General features: G+C 47.7%; 1 protein-coding gene across 2 annotated transcripts in view; it reads left to right on the top strand.

Moving 5' to 3' along the window:
• Grhl1 (grainyhead like transcription factor 1) overlaps window positions 1–21,690 on the top strand; it is a 58,743-nt gene continuing 37,053 nt past the window's right edge. Inside the window, exons 1-8 of one of the 2 annotated variants that reach the window (XM_070015250.1) lie at window positions 1–151; window positions 3,960–4,146; window positions 8,158–8,228; window positions 10,979–11,372; window positions 12,984–13,060; window positions 15,221–15,377; window positions 15,515–15,626; window positions 17,271–17,365. In XM_070015250.1, the coding sequence (XP_069871351.1) occupies window positions 132–151; window positions 3,960–4,146; window positions 8,158–8,228; window positions 10,979–11,372; window positions 12,984–13,060; window positions 15,221–15,377; window positions 15,515–15,626; window positions 17,271–17,365 (1,113 nt within the window). In that variant the 5' untranslated portion in view covers window positions 1–131. The remainder of the gene's footprint in view (window positions 152–3,959; window positions 4,147–8,157; window positions 8,229–10,978; window positions 11,373–12,983; window positions 13,061–15,220; window positions 15,378–15,514; window positions 15,627–17,270; window positions 17,366–21,690) is intronic. The other variant, XM_070015251.1, reaches the window with a different exon arrangement.

Here is a 21,690-nt window from a genome sequence, read left to right on the forward strand (position 1 = left end):
GCCGCCGCCGCGCGCCGCCCGCCGCCCGCCGCCCGCCGCCGCCTCCTCCCCCCCGGATCGGGTGTACTGTCCCAACCCGAAAGTCCAGTTCTGCGGCCCGGCAGCGGCGAGCGAGCGAGCGAGCGAGCGCGATGACACAGGAGTACGACAAGTGAGTGCGGCGCGGGCGCCGAGTCCGGCCGCCGCGGCCCCGCCGGCCCTCGGCCTCCCGCCGCCGGCACCTGCCTGCGCCCGCCCGCCAGCGAGCGGGGCGTCCGCGCCGCGGGGCCTGCGGGGCGCGGGGGGCGGGCGCCGGCCGGCGCTGGGGGCGGCGGGACTGCCCGCGCCCCTTGTGGGACGGGGACGGGTGGGGGGCCCGGCGGCCGAGGGGTCCCCCTCCTCCGGGAGGCCGGGGGCCCGCGGGCCGCGCGGGGACGCGCTCCCGGGCGGACGTCCGTAGCCTCGGCGCTGTCACCCGCCGACGCCCGCCGACTTGCCGGGACTCCCGGAGGAATCCGGGCGAAGGGCGACGCGCCCCGGCCGGAGAGAGCGCGCGCGGCCGTGGGTGTTCCCTGGCCCGGGTCCGTCGAGGGTAATTACTGATCGCCGCGTTCGACTTGGGACGGGTGGGGGTGGGGGGACGGAACTGCAGGGCGCCGGGACGGGGAGGCCGGACGGGGAGGCCGGGCCTGCGAGGCCCCCGGGACGGGGAGGCCGGGCCTGCGAGGCCCCCGGGACGGGGAGGCCGGGCCTGCGAGGCCCCCGGGACGGGGAGGCCGGGACTGCGAGGCCCCCAGGACGGGGAGGCCGGGCCTGCGAGGCCCCCGGGACGGGGAGGCCAGGCCTGGGGGGTTTGTGGGGTTTTCTTAATTGTTTTTTTTAACATGCCTAGGCAGGGGTCCGGTGGTCGTGGGAGACACTGGGGAGCCAGAGTGGGGGACGAGTTCCGTATTTTGTTTGCGACTCTTCTGAAAATCTAAACCTGTTCCCAAAGAAAGTCATTAAAGTCATAATAATAGTAAAAGGAAATGGCACCCAGCCGGTCCTGTATGGATCCGAGGCAGAGCGTTGGACCGCTCTTCGTCGAGGATCGGTGGAAGGGTGCCCGCGTTGGGGTTGAAGGAAGGTAGCCATGCAAAGTTAGTTACAAGATTGCTTGCAGGCTCCGTGTTTGGAGGTCTGGGCCACCGCTGGCCTAGCACGTTTGGAAGGCCCCGGGTTCCAGCAGCTCCGCAGACGGGAGCGGGGAGCTGGGGACCAGTTAGGGTTCTAAGCAGAAGGGATGAGAGCCGTCAGCCCTGAGAGGCAGCTGCCGTGCTGTTGGCTTCGGGACTTGCAGTTAAGATAAGGCAGAAGTTCCAAAGCTATAACGTGTTGGCCTTAGGCACACTTTGGAAAGGTGAAACACCCCCGGGGTGATCACAGACGTAAAGCCATCTGAAAACGTTTATTTTCTGATGCTTATGCACATTGGAGGTGGGGGATGGAAGACGGGAAAGCTGGAAAAAACTGGCAGTGCGGGCACCAAAGCTGTGGTGGTGTTCTGAAGTAGTTATTAGGCATTAATAATAGCTGGGCAGTGCACCAGGAAATCTCTGCAGGCTGGGTTCCAGGTACCGCACCACCTCTGTAGCTCTGAGCTCTGAAAGGGATGGCGTGGAGAAGGCCACTTGGTATATTTATTTCGTTAGAAGTTGAATCTTACACATATAACATCATTTCTAAACAAGCCATCTACTTAGAACAATCCTTCAGCGTTGGTTTTGTGTTAAAATCGCAAACCATCTCCACACGGCCTTTGTCAAGTGCCAGCTCCCGGATCTGTTCGCAGGCATCTGAGTCAAGACCTAGGCTCTGAAGTAGAGCACTCCACCTTCCTGCCCAGGGTAATCCAAGTTGCTGGGCTTCTTTTTTTTTTTTTTTTTTTTTTTCCTCTCCTTTTCAAAGATGTTCTCCTTTTTTCTAAATCTATATCTGGTTTTCAAGCGCCTGGGTGACTGCCAAACACTAACCTTTGCTGATTACTTAAAAAGATAATCAGTCTTTCTACATTCACTTTTGGAAAAGGTAGGTCACCTTTGCGCCATTTACATATTTCATTTGGGTGTTGCAATGAGAATAGATCCCTAATTTTGCTTGCTACAATAGTGATAATTTAGAGCAGTTCAAAACGTGAACCGTGTTTTTCCTTCTCCCCCCCCCCAACCCCCAATAACCTGCTTCATTTTGCTAGAGTCAATGTTTTATTTTTCTCTTTATTGACTTATTAAATAGTAATGACTGTACAGTTGTTGAGGTGGTTTACATTTCAGAATTTTGGAACTGGCAATGTTTGCTTTAATCCTTTAAATCTTCTAGAAAGTTTCATTAAGTTCACCATTGATTTTTCTGGATTTTCCCCAGCAAACCGCAGAGCCAGAGTGAAGTAGTTCTTGCCCAGTGTGAAAAACTAGTAAAGATTTTATTGGGGGAGGGCTCAGGAGGGGATGGCTATGTCCTGGGGTTTGAACCCAGAGCCCCAAGCAAGGTGGCCCAACACTATTGAGTTTGGTCCCTGAAAGTAAAGATTGTTTAAAGTAGATCTCTTTGGTGATAGCCTTGAGCAAAACAAGTTCAGGGACAGGGTCGAGGCCCTGAGTTCAAGCCCCAAGATTGGCAAAATAAATACATAAAATAAAACTAGATCTCTTTGCCTATTTTTTCTTTTTTTAAATCTGCTTTCATTTGGTGGCTTCATTTATTGTAGATTCTTAAGAGTTTTATCAGTAAGCTAAACAGTTAACTCCCATGCTAGAAAATTAAGCCTCTTTATTGATTTACAGCCCCCTTTGGCTACATTCCAGGCTCAATGTGCTGGTAAGGTAGAATACCCTCACTTTCTAGTCTACCCCCAGGGTAACTGAAGGAAACCTTTCTCTTTCTGCTCCTCCCCCTGTTTTCGGGAAGAAGTTGTTTGAAGGTGAGGCATCAGTGGGAGAAAGAGGGAAATATGACGGAGCAGCGAGCGTGCTGAGCCCTGTGCATATTAGGGAAGAACAGCGAGCGTGCTGGGCCCTGTGCATATTGGGGAAGAGCCTGATTGTGTTTGGAGAGAAGAAACCTACTCTCTGCCCTTGTCTTTATGCAGAATATTTGAACAGTTTGGCATTTTCTTGGTGGTGTTTTTGGAGTTTTGCTAAGTAGCATACCCTGGATGTAGGTCCCATATGTAACTTAGCTGTAGGTTACCCGACTGCATCTTGGGGTGACCCATTGATCTGTATGTGTGCACATGTGTGTATGCGCAGGCGCATGCGTGCATGTATATGCACACATGCATGCACCTACCTGCCTGCCTGGAGCTTGAATTCAGGGCTTGGGTGCTGTCCCTTAGCTTTTTTGTTGTTGTTGTTGTTGTTGTTGGTCGGGGGGCTTGAACTCTGGGCCTGGGCACTGTCCCTCTGCTCTTCAGCTCAAGGCGAGCACTCTACCGCTTGAGCCACAGCGCCACTTCCGGTTTTCTAGTGATTTATTGGAGATAGGAGTCTCACAGTCTTTCCTGCCTGGGCTGGCTTTGAACCGCGATGCTCAGATCTCAGCCTCCAGAGTAGCTAGGATTACAGGCGTGAGCCACCGGCGCCCAGCTGTCCCTTAGCTTTTTTGCTCAGAGCTAACACTTTACCACTTGAGCCACAGCTCTATTGCAGTTTTTTGATGATTAATTGAAGATCATGGACTTTCTGCCAGGGCTGGCTTTGAACTGTGATCCTCAGATCTCAGCCTCCTGAGTAACTAGGTTTACAAGTATGAGCCATCAGCACCCTGGCTTGGACTGTATTTTTATTCAGACCTTCTACTCTTCATTGGACATAATGGACCACTGATGAAACAATAGAATATTTTTATTGGAATACCAAAGAATTGCTTGTTTGGTTCTTTGGAAATTAGCTCACGATGCCTTTGCAGTTGCAAGTGTGACTTCTTTCTCTCTCTCTCTGAAGCAAACGGCCAGTGTTAGTTCTTCAGAATGAAGCACTTTATCCTCAGAGACGCTCCTATACTAGCGAGGATGAAGCTTGGAAGTCTTTCCTGGAGAACCCTCTCACTGCGGCCACCAAAGCGATGATGAGCATCAACGGGGACGAGGACAGCGCGGCTGCGCTCGGCCTGCTCTACGACTACTACAAGGTATACTCCGCCCCCTCCCCCCCAGCCGGCTCTCATGCCCTTGGCTCAGCGCATATAAAACAGTCATTTGCTGCTAGATTGTAATGCTAGTTGCTTCTGTAGTGACTGTAAATAGTTTAATGAGTACTTTGACTTACTGTGCTTCAAAGCTGAAAATCTTCCATCATGGAATCAAAGGGTTGTTTGGGAACATATGAAGTAGGAGCTGTCTGGCTATATTGGAAAGGACAAGGCACCATAAAAGAAGATGGTAGATGTGTCTTACCAGGTGCCAATGTCTGCCCAAAGGTAGTTCCTACTCCTTGAGGGCCGGCAGCCGTGCACGCATGGCGCCCCCTTTATTCCTGTGAGTCAGCTTGTTGCATCTTCTTTTTCTGTCTTTGTCTTTTTCTTTGTCTTTTTCTTCCTTGTTCCAGTCCTGGGGCTTGATCTCAGGTCCTAGGACCTGTCTCTGAGCTTTGCTCAAGGCTAACATTCTACCACTTGAGCCACAGCTCTACTTCCAGCTTTTGAGTAGTTAATTGGAGATAAGAGTCTCACGGGCTTTCCTGTCCAGGCTGGCTTTGAACTGTGATCTTCAGATCTCAGCCTCCTGAGTAGCCAGGATTCTGGGTGTGAGCCCAGCAGCTGATTACATTTTCTGTGAATGTTATTGCAGAGTCTTAGATTTTATTTGATTGTAGGAATCATGGGGGAAAATATCCAAAATACCACATTTTTATCTAGGGCTTTCTGGTATAAGATCTAGGCACTTAAACTAGGCTTAATTAAATATAATCTATAATCTGCATGGATCTGTGCGTGGCTTTCATTCCCTGGAGGGGCACTGGTCTTTGTCAGCATCCTCTTTGCAGTCCTGAGAACACAGTCATCTTCTCTTCATGACCTGTGCTATGCTGGACACTCAGGTCTTGCAAAAGTACCTCTCAGGGTTCAGCTCTGGCCTGGCTCATGCTGGTAGGCCTGAGCCTGTCCCTGAGTTGTTATGCTCAAGGCCACTGCTCAACCACTTGAGCCACAGCCCTGCTTTGCCTTTTGGGGGGGGGCGGTTAATGGGAGATTAGAGTCTCAGATTCTCTTGCCTAGGCTGGCTTCTAACCTGTACCTTTAGATCTCAGCCTCGTGAGTAATTAGGATTTCAGGCGTGAACCACCCACACCCAGCTCTGGAGGCTGGCCTCTTTCTCCATCCTGCTTTCTGCTCTGGGGCGTGCCTGCTTCTGCTTTCCCTCGCTGTCCTTTCTTCTGACCAACAGCAGATATTTGAGGAAGGCTATTCAGTTTAGAATACAATTTAACACAGTGGAAGAGAAGCCCAGCTGGGCCACATGGCCTTTGTCTCACTGTTGCTGTGCGTGACGTAGATCCGATCACCATGCCATCACCTCTGCCTTCAGAGACGGGAACTTCTTAATTACAGTGTGTGTGTGTGTGTGTGTGTGTGTGTGTGTGTGTGTGTGACTTCTTAATTACAGTGTGTGTGTGTGTGTGTATGTGTGTGTGTGTGTACATTTATTACTGTTTATGTACATGTATTACCATTACAGAAAATTTTAAAAATGGAATGAATAATGACTATTTTTACCTACATTTGCCAGTTGTTTGCCTTTTATTACATTCTGACCCTGTATTCTTTCCTGAATATCTGAAAAATAGAAACTGAGCCTGGTGCCACATGCTTGTAATCTCAGCGCTAGGGGAAGCCAAAGTCAAGAAGATAGTGAGTGTTTGAGACCAGTCTAGGCCATATAGTGAGACCCAGTCTTGAAAGAAGGAAGGAAAGGAGGGGAGGAAGGGAGAAAGGGAAGGTAGAAGAGAGGTAGGGGGAGAAAGAAGGAAGGAGGGGGAGAAAGAAAGAGAGAAGAAAGAAAGGAAAATGGCCAGGTGCTGGTGGCTCACACCTATAATCCTAGCTACTCAGGAGGCTGAGATTTGAGGATCATGGTTCACAGCCAGCCCAGGAAGGAAAGTCTATGAGATTCCTATCTCCAATAACCACCAGAAAGCCAGAATTGATCCTATGGCTCAAAGTAGTAAAGTGCTAATCTTGAGCAAAAAAGAACTCAGGGATAAGTCCCAGGTCCTGAGATCAAGCCCTTTGACCACATTAAAAAAAAGGAGCCGGGTGCTGGTGGCTCACGCCTGTAATCCTAGCTACTCAGGAGGCTGAGATCTGAGGATCGTGGTTCAAAGCCAGCCCGGGCAGGAAAGACCGTGAGACTCCTATCTCCAATAAACCACCAGAAAACCGGAAGTGGCGCTGTAGCTCAAGTGGTAGAGTGCTCGCCTTGAGCTGAAGAGCTGAGGGACAGCGCCCAGGCCCAGAGTGCAAGCCCACGACCGACAAAAAAAAAAAACCAAAAAACAAAAAAACCCAACCCTGAACAAAATTCAGTTTGAGCTATTTCCTGGCATGAGGCCATGTGTCCACTTTGTGGTGTTTGAGGGGTTTCAGTAGCCTTTTTTTTCTTCTAATATGAACAGAAAATTTGCGTAAACCTAATGATGGGCTAGAAAACCCTTGCCTGGAAAGTGTAGCCATGAAGAGTTCCTTTGAAATGGAAATGATTGTCTATCTGTTCTTCTGGCTTGTTTCATTGATCTCAAATCAGTGTAAAAACTCAGGATTAAGAGGTGATAGATTTTTTTTTTTTTTTGTCGGTTGTGGGGCCTGAACTCTGAGCCTGGGCGCTGTCCCTCAGCTCTTCAGCTCAAGGCTAGCGCTCTACCACTGGAGCCACAGCGCCACTTCTGGTTTTTTCTGCTTATGTGGTGCTGAGGAATTGAACCGAAGGCCTCATGCATGCAAGGCAAGCACTCTACCACTGAGCCACCTTCCCAGCCCCGGTGACAGATTTTTACGGACACTTTTGAGAATGAGAGAAGATCAACAAGTTTGTTGCCAGAAACATTAGCCACTCGTGTGTGTGTGTGTGTGTGTGTGTGTGTGTGTGTGCGCGCGCATGCATGTGTGTGTTCTAAATGAAGTGTCTTGAAAGTATGAAAGTACTTTATATCTCAGGAGATAGAGATTCTCCTCATGTCTGTCCATTAACAGTAACAGTTTTGTAGTGGGACTTGCCAGGATTCTTGTGATAAAGTGTTCTTTTTGGATGAATTACTTGCTTTCATTCTTTAGTTGTCAGAATCAGTTACTACTACTTGATAACCAATAAAGCTTTAAAAGCACCTTGTTATTACACAAGACAGAAGTTTGTTTTGTCTGTAATGGTGACCACTGTCACACATCTCAGGACTGTCTGGTGCATATTGTCTGTATCTGGCTGGATTGGGGTCACAGTGAATCCACTAACATCTGCCTGTTCTTTACCTCCCTGACAAAGGGATGAGGAGTCATCAGAGTCGTAGATTTGCCCTTTGGGTAATGGACATATGACTGCAAAGCATGTAAGGACACTTCTCACGCAAAGTGTCTGGGGAGTTTCGGGAAGGAAGGGGGTGCCCTGTGGCGCTTCCTTGTCATTTCGCATAGGTCTGAGGGGAGGGGCAGAAAGGAAGTTGGATTGCTTGGTGTGGCTTCATAGCTTCTTCTCTCCCGAGGGTTTTCTTTTAACAGATGAGATCCAAGTGCTCACACCTGAAATCCTAGCTTCTCAGGGGGTTGAGTGAGGATGTGGTTCAGAATCAGCTTCCGGCAGGAAAGTCTGTGAGATGCTTACTTCCAATTATCTACCAAAAAGCCCAAAGTGAGCTGCTGCGGCTCACTTTTTTATCCAGGCCCTGAGTTCAAACTCTAGTACTGGCACCCCCCAAAAAAGAAGAGACCTATTCTCCAAAGATAAAGTTAATTTGTGATGTCTTAAGTTGATGTGGCTGCTTTTTACCGACCACTGTGACAGTCCGCGAGCTCCTTGCGAGCAGTCTGTGCCTCAGTGAGTATCACCAGAGCCTGGTAATCGAACAGTTAAATTCTCTGAGAAACACAGGAATCTTCGGGTGAATTCTCTTCACCTGGGAAGAGCTGAATTCTTATCATGTGTCAATGTTCTAGGTCCCGAGGGAGAGACGGTCATCCACGGCAAAGCCGGAGGTTGAACACCCAGAGCCAGAGCACAGCAAAAGGTAATGTGGACCACACCGCTGGAAACAGCGCCTCTGAAGAACGCGGCTGTTCTGGAAATAAAGCGGGAACTTTGTCTAAGTGAACAAACAGTAGTGGGAGAGATGGGTAAATGGACTCCTAATGTCGGAAGTTCAGGTTTCATTTCTCATTGGTCTCTGGTTCTGAGTAGAGCTCAGTTTGTTAAGCAAAGTTGCCTTTTCTGGAAAGTGATCAAATTAAATTTCTGCTCCTCCAAAGGATGGTTCTAGTGATAACCTGTTTGCTTCAAGACCCACTTAATAAGGAGGATGTGGCAGACAGAAAAAATAAAAAGGTATGGCATCACATGCCTAACATCCCTGCGCTCAGGAAGTAGAAGCAGGAGACAGCGGAGGTTGCAGTCAGCCTGGGTTCCATGGTCATTCTGGCTCAGAAAGATCAGGGGCTGCTGCCCTGCTTGCCAAGCGTGGGCAAAGCCCGAGGAAAGCGCACGCACGGTAAACGCCACTGATGCTTGAATAGCTGCCTGAGTAAAACTCAGCAGGTAAATTAAATGCTGTTCAGACTCCTCTCGGTACTTTTTAAATAGGTCAGGAAATAGGGTTTGGAGGCAGTGTTCACTTGGTCAAGCGCTAGCCAGTGAGTGAAAGTGTCAGGTATCCAGTCTAAATTCCAGTTTGGAACCGGAAAAAAAAAAACCCCAACAACTTTCAGGATATTGTCTTAACTTTATGGCTACAAGTCATGAAAACTTTTTTTTTTTTTTTTTGTCGGTCGTGGGGCTTGAACTCTGGGCCTGGGCACTGTCCCTCAGCTCTTCAGCTCAAGGCGAGCGCTCTACCACTTGAGCTACAGCGCCACTTCCGGTTTTCTGGTGGTTTATTGGAGATAGGAGTCTCACGGTCTCTCCTGCCCGGGCTGGCTTTGAACCGCGATCCTCAGATCTCAGCCTCCTGAGTAGCTAGGATTACAGGCGTGAGCCACCAGCGCCCGGCTCTTTTTTTGTTTTGTTTTGTTTTGTTCTGTTTTTGCCAGTCCTGGGGGCTTGTACTCAGTAAATGAGCACTGACCCTGAGCTGCTTTTGCTCAAGGCTAGCACTCTACCACTTGAGCCACAGCACCACTTCCGGCTTTTTCTGTTGATGTGGTACTAAGGAATCGAACCCAGGGCTTCATGCCTGCTAGGCAAGCACTCTACCACTACGCCACATTCCCAGCCTCATGAAAACTTTTTAAAAAATGTTTTTGAGACAGTCTCACTATGTACCCTAGTCTGGCCTTCCTATTTCAGATTATAGATGTGTGCCTCCTACCTCAGCCTCCTGAGTGCTGGGATTACAGGTGTGTGCCCCCACACCTGGCAGAAAACTTTTTTTGAAGACACTTGTCAGGTTATACCATATGTTATGAACAGGTTATTGTTCTTGAAATATACAAACTTCACAGCTGCTTCTTTCCTTGCTTTTTCAGCCTGTAAGATTTAGGGGGCTTTAAAAACACATTCATATTACCCATTAGAAGTCATAGAATATTGCACAACAGTTAAGCTAAAATTTCATGAAAAATTATACTGGTACAAGATGATAATTAGCCTTTTTTTTTTTATTTTTTTGGTGCCAGTCCTGGGACTTAAACTCAGGGCCTGGATGCTGTCCCTTTGCTTTTTCACTCAAGGCTAGTGCTTTACCTCCTAAACCATAGCTCCACTTCCAGCCTTTTTGCTGGTTAATTAGAGATAAGAGTCTCCAGGGTTTTTTCTGCCCAGGCTGGCTTTGAACCTCAACTCTCAGATATCAGCCTCCTGAGTAGCTAGAACCACCAGCACCTGGTGATAGTAGGCTAGTAGGCTGGCTGGCTTTCTTTCTTTCTTTCTTTCTTTCTTTCTTTCTTTCTTTCTTTCTTTCTTTCTTTCTTTCTTTCTTTCTTTCTTTCTTTCTTTCTTTCGTCTGTTGTGGGGCTTGAATTCTGGGCTTGAGGGCTATCCCTCAGCTCTTCAGCTAAAGGAAAGCGCTCTACTGCTTAAGCCACAGCACCACTTCCAGTGTTCTGGTGGTTAATTGGAGATAAGTCTCAGACGCTCCTGCCCAGGCTGGCTTTGAACCTTGATCCTCAGATCTCAGCCTCCTGAGTAGCTAGGACTACAGGCATGAGCCACTAGCGCCCAGCAATACTAGGCTTTCTGTAGAAAACCAAAGAGCATGAGTGTTAGGAAAAGAAAAGGGTAAAGTCAGCCTCTCGTTGAGCCACTGTGTGCTGGCGTCACTCCCTGCGCTTGGCATGGGCCCTGCCTTCCTCCCTCAGCTCCCTGAGAGGACAGACAAGTTACCCCATTTCACAGGTGAGGGTGTGCCCTGAGAGACGGAGCAGCTCCAGGCTGACACAGAACCTGAACCCAGGCAATCTGACTCCAGAGTCGGCACTGTAGCCCCAACTCATCAGTTTACGTGTGTGCCTTCAGGCTTACAGTAAAATATGGGCATTTGTATTAGGTTTATGGAAAGGAAAGGTGTGGTTTGAGTCCTCAGTATTTCAAGGAGATGTCACTTTGTGCTTTTGGGCTTTTGACTGTTAAGTTGATCTCCTCCAACTACATTGCTTCAGTAAGGAACTCAAATTGTCAGGGGCAGGGAAGGGGTGGCTCTGGTGGAAGCTTCTGTGGCATTCCCGAGCCCTGGGTCTGATCCCCAGCACCCCAAAAGAGTTCTCAAAAAACTGTCACTAGCATGGGATTTGAAAAGGCAGTTTCCTTTTTTTTTTTTTTTTCTTAAAGAAACAGCATCCCAAATGCGACTGAACAGCCCCTCATTGCTGCCGGAGAAAACAGAGTGCAGGTCCTGAAAAACGTGCCCTTTAACATCGTCCTTCCCCACGGCGGCAACCAGCTGGGCATCGAGAAGAGGGGCCATCTGACTGCACCGGATACTACAGTCACGGTCTCCATAGCAACCATGCCTACACACTCCATCAAGACGGAAATCCAGCCACATGGCTTTGCTGTGGGAATCCCCCCCGCAGGGTATCACCCCGAGCCCACGGAGCGCGTGGTGGTGTTCGACAGGAATCTGACCGCAGACCAGTTCAGCTCAGGCGCTCAGCCTCCCAATGCTCAGCGGCGGACTCCAGACTCCACCTTCTCTGAGACCTTCAAGGAGGGCGTTCAGGAGGTACAGGAAACAAAAAAATCTTCCTTAAGACTGTGCTGTGTTTGTCTAAGTATTGGGTTCCACCTTTTCCTTGTTATGTAAGCTTGAAACTCAGCCTGCAGCGAGTGGATTAGGAATAGAAGATTTGTTTTGAAGAGAAAAGGCCCATGGGTATAATTTGTAAGCTAAACCTATAAATCCAGAAATTATCATCCAGGCCACAGGGCTAATCTTCCCGGCAGCTGAGTTAACAATTATGATTTCATTGAGGTGCTTTGCTGGCGAGAGAGCCAGAGGGAACCCCAGGCCTCATCTTGCATTGACCACAGACAGATTCGCACAGTCTGCTTGCAGCTGGTATTCTTGGACCCAGGCAAGCTCCCGGCAGCTCGTGTTCACACGAAGCATGGCTCATGTGTTGGCTGGGTGCTTCTTGCTTGGTGGAGCAGTTGGGGAGGGAGGGAAGTACTTCATAGCGCATGGCATGAAATTTACAAATTAGTTCCAAGGAGTTCTGAGGCCTCATGAGTAGGCACAGCACACTCAGGGAAAGTTCGGGATTTAGGGCATTGGAAACCAATCTTAGAGCCCTGGTGGGGGAAATGGCCTCTGAGGTGGAGGCAGCTCCTCTGGTGCCAGACCCATTGAGACTCGGTGCGAACTCAGCTACCAGACCTCATGCTGTTGGGGTTGCGGATTCTAGAGTCTGAACACTTGGGCTGTGTGGGAGTAGGAAAGGAGACAGTGGATCACAGGCATTTTGTGGGTGTATACATGGATCATCTTGTTTGTTTGTTTGTTTAGAAACAGAATCTATCTAGCCCAGGCTGGCCTTAAACTTGATCTATTCCTGTTTCAGTCTCCTGAGAGTTGGGGATTCAGGCATGTGCCACCATGCCTGGCCACAGGGAGAGTTTAATTTACCAAAGTGATATATAGAGATAATTTTTAAAATGTAAACTTCTGATTTAGAATTTTCATTTTTTAATTTAAAAAAATTTTTTTGGTTGATCATGGGGCTTGAACTCTAGGCCTGGGCGCTGTCTCTGAGCTTTTTTGTTCAAAGCTAGCACTACCACTTTGAGCCACAGCTCCATTTCCGGTTTTCTGGTGGTTAATGGGCGATAAGAGTAGGACTTTCCTGCCTGCGCTAACTTTGAACCATGATCCTCAGATCTGTCTCCTACGTAGCTAGGATAACTGCTGGGAGCCACCAGTGCCCAGCCATTAGAAGTTTGTTTTTTTTTTGTTTTTTGTTTTTTTTTTGGTTGGTCGTGGGGCTTGAACTCTGGGCCTGGGCGCTGTCCCTGTGCTCTTCAGCTCAAGGCGAGCACTCTACCCCTTGAGCCACAGCACTACTTCTGGTTTTCTAGTGGTTTATTGGAGATAAGAGTCTCACAGACTTTCCTGCCCGGGTTGGCTTTGAACGGTGATCCTCAGATCTCAGCCTCCTGAGTAGCTAGGATTTCAGGCGTGAGCCACCGGTGCCCAGCTCCATTAGAATTTTTATTTTGAAACAAACATCGGAATGATAACGTGTGCCGGAAGCCACATATCATGTGCTTTGAGGACCTCAGCTGCTGGTAACTGATGATGGTTAAATGGTTGTGGCTTATTACATTAATATTTCAGGTTTTCTTCCCCTCGGACCTCAGTCTGCGGATGCCGGGCATGAATTCAGAGGACTATGTGTTTGACAGTGTTTCTGGGTAATCGTTGTCTTTTGACTTTTCAGTTTTCAGCACTTATGAGCTCTTCCCCTTTTGCACCCGACACTATCGAATCCGAGGTGGCTTTGGCGGGCTTCTCCTTCCTCTGTCTCTGACTTTGGCCTGGTCTTGGGGAGAGGACACTTGCTTCAGCGCACTTGATTTTGGACCCTGATTTTTCCCAGCTTCCTCAGCTCCTGGTGTTGGTGCTTTCCCTTCCTTGGCTTCTTTCTGGGATACAGTGGGACAGAACACATAAGGAGAGCTGCAGACTCCACTAGATCAAAGGGGCCCCCTCTGCTTTCAAAGCATAGCATTAGGTGAGAATGCAGGAGAAACACCAAGTGAGCCAACCCTGCCCACTTGGGTCCTGCAGTACAGCTGAAGCGAGATCCAGATGTAGTGAGAGCAATGGGAAGGTTCATTAGGGAAAGAATACACTGTCAGTCCCAACAGTGGCTCACTGCTAGGGTGAAAGTGGCATTTTTATATTTGGTGCTGAACTTTGGCTTGAACTCGGGGCCTTATACGCTCATTCAGTTTTGTTACTCACAGCTGACATCTCTACTACTTGAACTCATCTTCACTTCTAGTTTTCTGCTGGTTATATGGAGATGTGAGTCTCAGCTTTGTCTGCCCGGGCTGACTTTGACTATGATCCTCAGATCTCAGACTCCTGAGCAACTAAGATTACAGGCGTGAGTCACTAGTGCCGGCCTTAAGTGGCTTTTAAAAATTGGCCCTGTTAGTGTTAAAATAAATAGCCCTGACAGCTCATTAGCTTCATAAAACTGTAGCCCATTCTGGGAGGGAGTGTATTTTCCAAATTCTTTAGGAATACTTACAAAGACCTTCGGAGTTTTTTTTTGTGTGTCTGTTTTTAATCGAGAATCTCATTTTAGATGTGTTTTTTTAAACATGTTCTATATTATAATTTTTAAAAAGTGTTGTGAGCCTTGCACCTGTAATCCTAGCTACTCAAGAGGCTGAGATCTGAGGATCGAGGTTCAAAGCCAGCCCAGGCAGGAGAGACTGTGAGACTCTTATCTCCAATTAACCACTGAAGACTGGAAGAGGTGCTGTGGCTCAAGTGGTAGAGTGCTCACCTTGAGCTAAAGAGCTGAGGGACAGTGCCCAAGCTCAGAGTTCAAACCCCATGACCAACCAAAAAAAAAGGATTGTGAGGTTTAGGATTTCCTCTACATATCTGCCCCAGGCTGCATAGGTCACAACCTCAGATACTTGTAGAGTCTGGGGTGGGGTTGGCAACCTTTTCACATGACAGGTTCTCTAGTACATAGTTTAGGTTTTGTGGTCTTTATGGCCTTTCATCAACTCTGTGATTACCCGTCTCTGCTGTCATAATGTAGTAGAAGCCACGAGTAATGCATAAGTAGATGGTATGGCTGTATTCTAATAAAACTTTATTTATAAAGATCAATGTTGGGTTTGGAATGTAGCTTAGTGGTAGAGTGCTTGCCTAGCATGCATGAAGCCTAGGGTTTGATTCCTCAGTACCATATAAACAGAAAAGTCTGGAAGTGGCCCTATGGCTCAAGTGGTAGAAGAAGCCCAGGGACAGTGCCCGAGCCTTGAATTTAAGCCTCAGGACTGGAGGGAAAAAAAAAAAAAAAAAGATCAGTGTCATTTGCTGACTTCTTGCCTGGGAGGTTCTTCAGGGACATGTGTGAGTGAGGATGTCAGGTAATAGGAACGTTAGAGGTGTTGAAATCTCAAGCAGAAAGGGCAAAAGAGTAATGGGCATGCCAAATTGGATTTAGTGCGTGGCTTCCTGCCTCTTCCTGCAACCTTTGTCAATAAGGAGCAGATTGGCAGTGTGTCTTAGGAGACCCTGCCCTCTTCATTTCCAGACAGCCCGAGTCTCCCAACATCTCATTGTAATGTCACATCCTAAGATTTCTTGTCAGCGTTCCATTATACCCCATCTGAAGGATTGGAGAATTGCTGGTGCTGGTGTTCTAAGATTCTATTTAACCTATAAAAAGGTAGCGGGTTCTCATTCTATGGTATGGTCAGTTCTGTGCTTGCTGCTGGTCTGTTCTCTCAGTACATCCCACACTGAAGCATTTCACCACTGTACTAAAATACCAGAAGCTTCCAAAAGACTGGATTGGAGCTGTGTGGCATTTTGTCCTGCAGGAACAATTTTGAGTATACCTTAGAAGCATCCAAGTCGCTGCGGCAGAAGCCGGGAGACAGCACGATGACGTACCTCAACAAAGGCCAGTTCTACCCCGTCACCTTGAAGGAGGTGAGCAGCAACGAAGGGATCCACCACCCCATCAGCAAAGTTCGAGTAAGTTCTGCCCCATCTCCTGTTCTCCAGGTCCCGCTTCTGCTGTCTCCAGGTCCTAATCTCTCCAGGCCTGAAGCAGCTCCAATGGAAAACCTTCAAGTGTAAGATCTGAACGCAGCGGTGCTTCTTGTTCGCAGAGCGTGATCATGGTGGTTTTTGCGGAAGACAAGAGCAGAGAGGATCAGCTACGGCACTGGAAGTACTGGCACTCTCGCCAGCACACTGCTAAACAAAGGTGCATTGACATAGGTAAGGTGCCCATGCCCGCACCCACTCTCATTCTCAGAGGAGCCCGTGCCCCAGCCTTTGCAGTCCAGTTATTTTTGGCAGCGGTCAGCTTCCTGCCGAAAGCAGTTGAATTTTTATGCCAGCCACTGATCTCTTCCAGAAACTGCCCTGGGCCTCCTGGAATCCGTGCTGTGCCCTTGCTTCCTCCCCGAGGCCTTGCCCCAGCACTAGCTTTCCATGTGGCACCAGGGCTGGAGCCTTAGCCAGCCAGCATAGAAGCACCTCGTTTGGTTGTTTTTTTGGGGTGTGTGTGTGTGCGTGCGTGCGTGTGTGTGTGCGCGCGTGCGCGCATGCACGTGCACAAGTGTGCCCCTGCATGATGGCTTGAAATCAGGGCCTGAGCGCTGTTTTTTGCTCAGGGTTGGTGCTCTACCTTTTGAGCCACTTCGGCCTTTTAGTGGTTACTTGAGGTAAAGAGTCTCACCAACTTTCCTGCCCAGGCTGGCTTTGAACTGAGATCCTCAGATTTCAGCCTCCTGGAAAGCCAGAATTACAGGCGTGAGTCCCCCAGAACTCAGCAAAGAAGCACCTGCTTTCAATCAGCATTTTTTTTTTAAATCATTGTTATCATTAAGGTGATATACACAGGGGTTACAGTTTATAAATCAGGTAAAGAGTACATTTCTTTTTGGACAATGTTTTCCCTTCCCTCACTCTCTCCCAATTTTTCCCTCCCGTCTCCCCCACAAGTTGTCTAGTTCATTTTCCACATACTGTCTAGTGAGTGCCACTGCTGCATTTGCTCACCCCTTGTCCCTCCGTTTCTGTGCATTTGTTTTTTGCTTGCTTTGTTTTTCCCTCTTTGGGGTGTTAATGGTGGAACCTAGCACTTCGCACCTGCAGGCGAACACTCTGCCTCTGAGCCTACTCTCAGCCTGGCGTGTGCATTTTGGGGGGCAATGTCTTCATTAGGAGATGGCTGATCATCATTTGGAGATAGTGATAAGGAGGAGAAAAACCCAAATAAGTAAAAGGAAATTCTGCTGCCCTGCAGTGCCTGTCTTCCTCATTCCACGTCCAGCCGTGCTGCCTGCTCATCTTGTGTAAATAACCAGTGGGCAGCTGCACAAAGCACATCCACGCTTCCTAAAGCTGGTCTTGCCTGGGTACCATGTCCACACAAAGCTGTTGTCTCCATCACTAGTGGCCATTGATCCTAGCATTGCTTTCCCTTTTCCTTCATGTCTTTTCAGAAGACTTGAAGAACTGGATTCTAATCCTTGCCTAATTTTGTGACCTTGAGATCATTACTCAAAGGTTATGGATCTACATTTCCTAATTTTTACATAATAAAACTGGATCGCATATATCTAAGATTGTCTCTATTGTGGGTCTTTCGTTCATCTTTTTTCTTTTCTTTTTGACAAGGGCTCACTCTGTAGCCCAAGGTGGCCTACAGACTGGCCTCCAGCTCGTGTTCTCCAGCCTTAGCCTTCCACACATGCTCCGTCACACCCAACGTTCTTCGTTTTTTTCCTCTCTCAACCCAATGAAATATTAATTTAGATTATCTAGAGGTGATAATGTAGAAAGCTTGATGCTTGAGCTGCTGTGATCTCATGTTGAAGAATGATGACTATTTCTCTTGCCCATTACTTCACACAGCTGACTATAAAGAAAGCTTCAATACCATCAGTAATATCGAGGAGATTGCTTACAATGCCATTTCCTTCACCTGGGATATTAACGATGAAGCAAAGGTATGTCATAAGGTCTGGGGGTTCGTTTGAGAAATGAGAGGGGTTCAATGGTCTTTCGGCTGATCTGTTGCAGCTTTATTCGTAGATATTATGAAACGATCTTCCTTTTGATCTTTCCTCAAAAAAAAAAAAAAAAAGGCGTTTATTTGACCTCCTCCAAGCAGTGTGCACATGTGCAGCCGCTGCTCCTTTCTGGCCCAAGTCCAGCCCTCAGTCTGTTCCCTCACTTCCTGTGCCCGGACCCTGCTCTGGGGGACATGAGGGTCAGTGCTCCTCAAGCTGACAGAGTTCCATGGAGAAGGGCTTGGAAATACAAGCGATGAGTGATACAGTTCTCTCTCATAGGGTTGCCATGTAAATGTGACCCACTGTTAAGATTCTTCTGTCTTGGGCTTTTATAATTGAAAATTGCCTCTGATTCACATATCTGTGGGATAATCCATTCCTTCCTTCCTTTTTGGTTGTTGTGCTGGTACTGGGGCTTGACCTCTGGGTTTTAAGTTCTTATTTATTTTTTGTTTGTCATTTTTGTTTGTTTTGCTCACAGCCAGTAATGCACTATCACTTGAGTCATACCTCTACCTTATCTTTTTGCTGGTTTAGTCTCTTGGGTTTGTCTTCCTGAGCTGGCTTCAGACTTCCATTCTCAGATCCCAGCTTCCTGAAATGACGGGTCTGATTCTTTTAAGGATTACAGATGTGAGCCACTGCTGCCCAGCTTGTGAGAAAAGGGCTTGCCTGGGCTGGCCTTGAGCTCACAATCCTCTCGCCTCAGCCTCCGTTGCTAGGGTTAACATATGTGCTGGGATTATAGCTTATTAGGATAATTCTTTTCCTTTTAGAGTACTGGGCTGGGATTTGAACTCAGGTTTTCATGCTTGCTAGACAGATGCTTTCCTCCATGTTTCCAGCCCTTGTTTGGGTCACCCTAATGGGAATTTTTGGTATCCTTGAAGAGAAATGAGGACTTCTTAAGTCATTTCTACCCTTCCCACTGCGTTCTTCCTCTTTTAGAACAATCCTCTGCTAAATTATTAGAGTTCTAGTATTTCTCTGTGTAGATTGCTTTAAAATTGGGAGCTCAAGAAATAGGGTAGAAGCATGTTAGTTTATTTGATGGTACTGGAGTTTTAACTCATGGCCTTGTATTTGCTATACAGGTGTTTTACCACTTGAGCTATGCCCTTCCCCCCTGGCCTGTTTTGCTTCAGCTATTTTTCAGATAGTGTCTTTAAGCTTTTTTCTAGGACCAGTCTCAGACTGCAGCACTCTTATCTTCATCTCCTGTATAACTGGGAACACAGGTTTGCACTACCATGTCTGACTTGTTTGTTAAGATGAGATCTTGCTATCTTTCTGCCCAGGCTAGCCTCAAACTGCAATCCTCTTATCTCTGCCTCCTGGGTAACTGCATCTAGCCTAAACATGTTATTTTTAGACACTAGTTAAAATAAGATTAATCCCTGGTTTTGGTTAAATACCTTTCTCTCAAGCACCTGCTAGAAATTCTGATCATCTTTCTGCTCTTTTTCAGCCTTTCAATTCTTTCTTCTATTTATTTATTCAAGAATTTCAGTAATTTATGGGATAAGCTGTTCCATAAAGGTTTTAATGTATGTTGGCCTAAGATTGCTCTTTGTGTGCCAGTCCTGGGGCTTTAACTCAGCGCTTGGGTGCTGTCCCTGAGCTTTTGTGTTCAAGACTACTGTGCTATTCACTTGAGCCACATGTCCACTTCTGACTTTTTGGTGGGTAATTGGAGGTAAGAGTCTCATAGACTTTCTGGCCCAGGCTGGCTTCAAACCTAGATCTTCAGTTCTCAGCCTCCTGAAGCTAGGATTAGAGGCTTGAGCCACCAGTGCCTCCGCCCCAAGATTGCTTTTAAATGTCAAAAGCCAGGGGTCTTGAGAGACATATTAATTAATTTTGTATCCTAATTGCTTTCCTGTCTTGCTGTGGTAGTTGTCTCTGAGGAAGAGGGTGTCTAGCTGTAGGAGCAACAACTAGTTGCAAGGAGCTTAGGGCATTCAATACATGGAGTTTTTCCTACTCACCCACTTGTGAACAACTGGCAGACCGCTGCTGCTCCTAGAGATTGAGCTTGATTCAATACTCAGTTCACTGCAGGCGGGGCTATGAGGGAGACAAGTAAGCTTGCCATTTCTCCTCCCCCCCTTTTTTTTTGTCAGTCGTGGGGCTTGAACTCTGGGCCCAGGCGCTGTCCCTCAGCTCTTCAGCTCAAGGCAAGCACTCTACCACTTGAGCTACAGCGCCACTTCCAGTTTTCAAGTGGTTTATTGGGGATAACAGTCTCATGGACTTTCCTGCCCCGGCTGGCTTTGAACCATGATCCTCAGATCTCAGCCTCCTGAGTAGCTAGGATTACAGGTATGAGCCGCCGGTGCCCGGCAGCTTGCCAATTCTTAAAGTTGCTGTCAGTTATTTTGAAATTATGTTGTGACAAGACTCAGAGCATGACTATGAAGAGGGGCTGCGCACTCTGGGTACTTACCAACCACCAATGCCTCATAGGAAATTGTGTAGCTGGAAGAAGAACGTATTAGGTTCTGAGTTCACTTTTCTGTCCCTATTTGTGACTTTGGTCAGCCCCTTGATTCCCTGGCTCCGTTTTTGACCCCTTGCAGCCCCAGAAAATCAAAAGGCTGCCAGACATTGGTAGCTCATGCCTGTAATCCTGTCTATTCACAAGGCTGAGATCTGAGGATGGAGGTTTGAAGCCAGCTAGGGCAGGTAAGTCCGTGAAATTCTTTATCCCCTTAAACCACCGAAAAGCCACAAGTGGAGCTGTGGCTCAGAGTGGTAGAGTGCTGCTAGCCTTAAGTAAAGCTCAGGGATAGCAGCCAGGTCCTGAGTTCAAGCCCCAGGGCCAGCACAAAAAAAAGGAAGGAAGGAAGGGAGGAAAGAAAGAAAGAAAGAAAGAAAGAAAGAAAGAAAGAAAGAAAGAAAGAAAGAAAGAAAGAAGGAAAGAAAGAAAATAAGAAAATGAACAGGCTGAGGCGGCCAGCTTTTCTCTCTGTTGGGTGTGGCCACGATTAATAAGCACTTGTGAGCGCTGGAGCTCCGTGCTGGGAGGCTGGGAGGGCTGTCACCGGGCAGGGCGCTTTGTTTGCTTGATGTGTCACTCTGTGGGGTGGGAGGAATGAAAGCTGAGGTGACAGGTAGGGACAGTGGCTTGTTTACTTGGCTTACTCCTACCAAGAAGTGCCGCCCCCGGAGGCGGGTCTCCCGGCCTGTGAGTCCTGCTAACCAATGGCAGCGTGGGCTCCTTTGCTCCAGTCCCTTCACTCTTGCCAGTTTTTAGCTCTTGCCGGCCCAGCAGGGTGGTGTGCTGGTCCTTGCTGAGGGAGCTCCCTTCTGAAGCTGATAATCAGGCATTAGCGTCACTGAGTATTGGAGTTTACTATCCACCATTTTTGCTTTCCCTGGCTTAGTTGATGTTTTTCTTTTTATACTTAATTAATGCCTCAAGGTGTAGCCATGATAAGTGGATGTGTGTGCAGAATCTTTATATAGTTGGGGGAACGAATGTCTGTGTCGTTAAATGCCCATCTTGTTCTTGTTCTTGTTCTTTTCTTTTTCTTTCTTTTTTTTTTTTTTTTTTTTTTTTTTTTTGCTGCTACCTGGGTTTTATTTGTTGGCTCATCTAATGCTCTACTACTTGGGCCATGCCTCTAGCCCAGTTTTTTTTTTTAATATAATTTTATTGTTAAGCTGGGCGCTGGTGGCTCACGCCTGTAATCCTAGCTACTCAGGAGGCTGAGATCTGAGGATTGAGGTTCAAAGCCAGCCCGGGCAGGAAAGTCTGTGAGACTCTTATCTCCAATAAACCACTAGAAAACCGGAAGTGGCGCTGTGGCTCAAGTAGTAGAGCGCTCACCTTGAGCTGAAGAGCACAGGGACAGCGCCCAGGCCCAGAGTTCAAGCCCCATGACTGACCAAAAAAAAAAAAATTATTGTTATTATTAAGGTGTAATACAAAGGGGTTACCATTTCACAATTCAAATAATGAGTGCATATCTTTTTTTTTAATTATTTATTTTTAGTTTCTGTGATATCAAGGAACTCGAACCCAGGCCTCATTCATGCTGGGCAAGCACCCAGCCCTGAGTGCCTTTCTTCTTGGGAAGTGTCACCCTTCCTTCATTTTCTCTGTTTCCCCTCCCATTCCTGCCCACAAGTTGTGTAGTTCATTTTCCTCATAGTGTCTACTGAGGACCACGCCCGGATTTGTTTATCCTCCTCCCTTTCTTCACTCCCTTCCCCTCCAACCCCCCAAAAAAGCAGAAAAAGAAAAAACACCACTG

This window comes from Dipodomys merriami, unplaced genomic scaffold, assembly GCF_024711535.1.
Source record: "Dipodomys merriami isolate MVZ:Mamm:240054 unplaced genomic scaffold, mDipMer1.0.p SCAF_110, whole genome shotgun sequence".
NCBI classification, from domain to species: Eukaryota; Metazoa; Chordata; class Mammalia; order Rodentia; family Heteromyidae; genus Dipodomys; species Dipodomys merriami.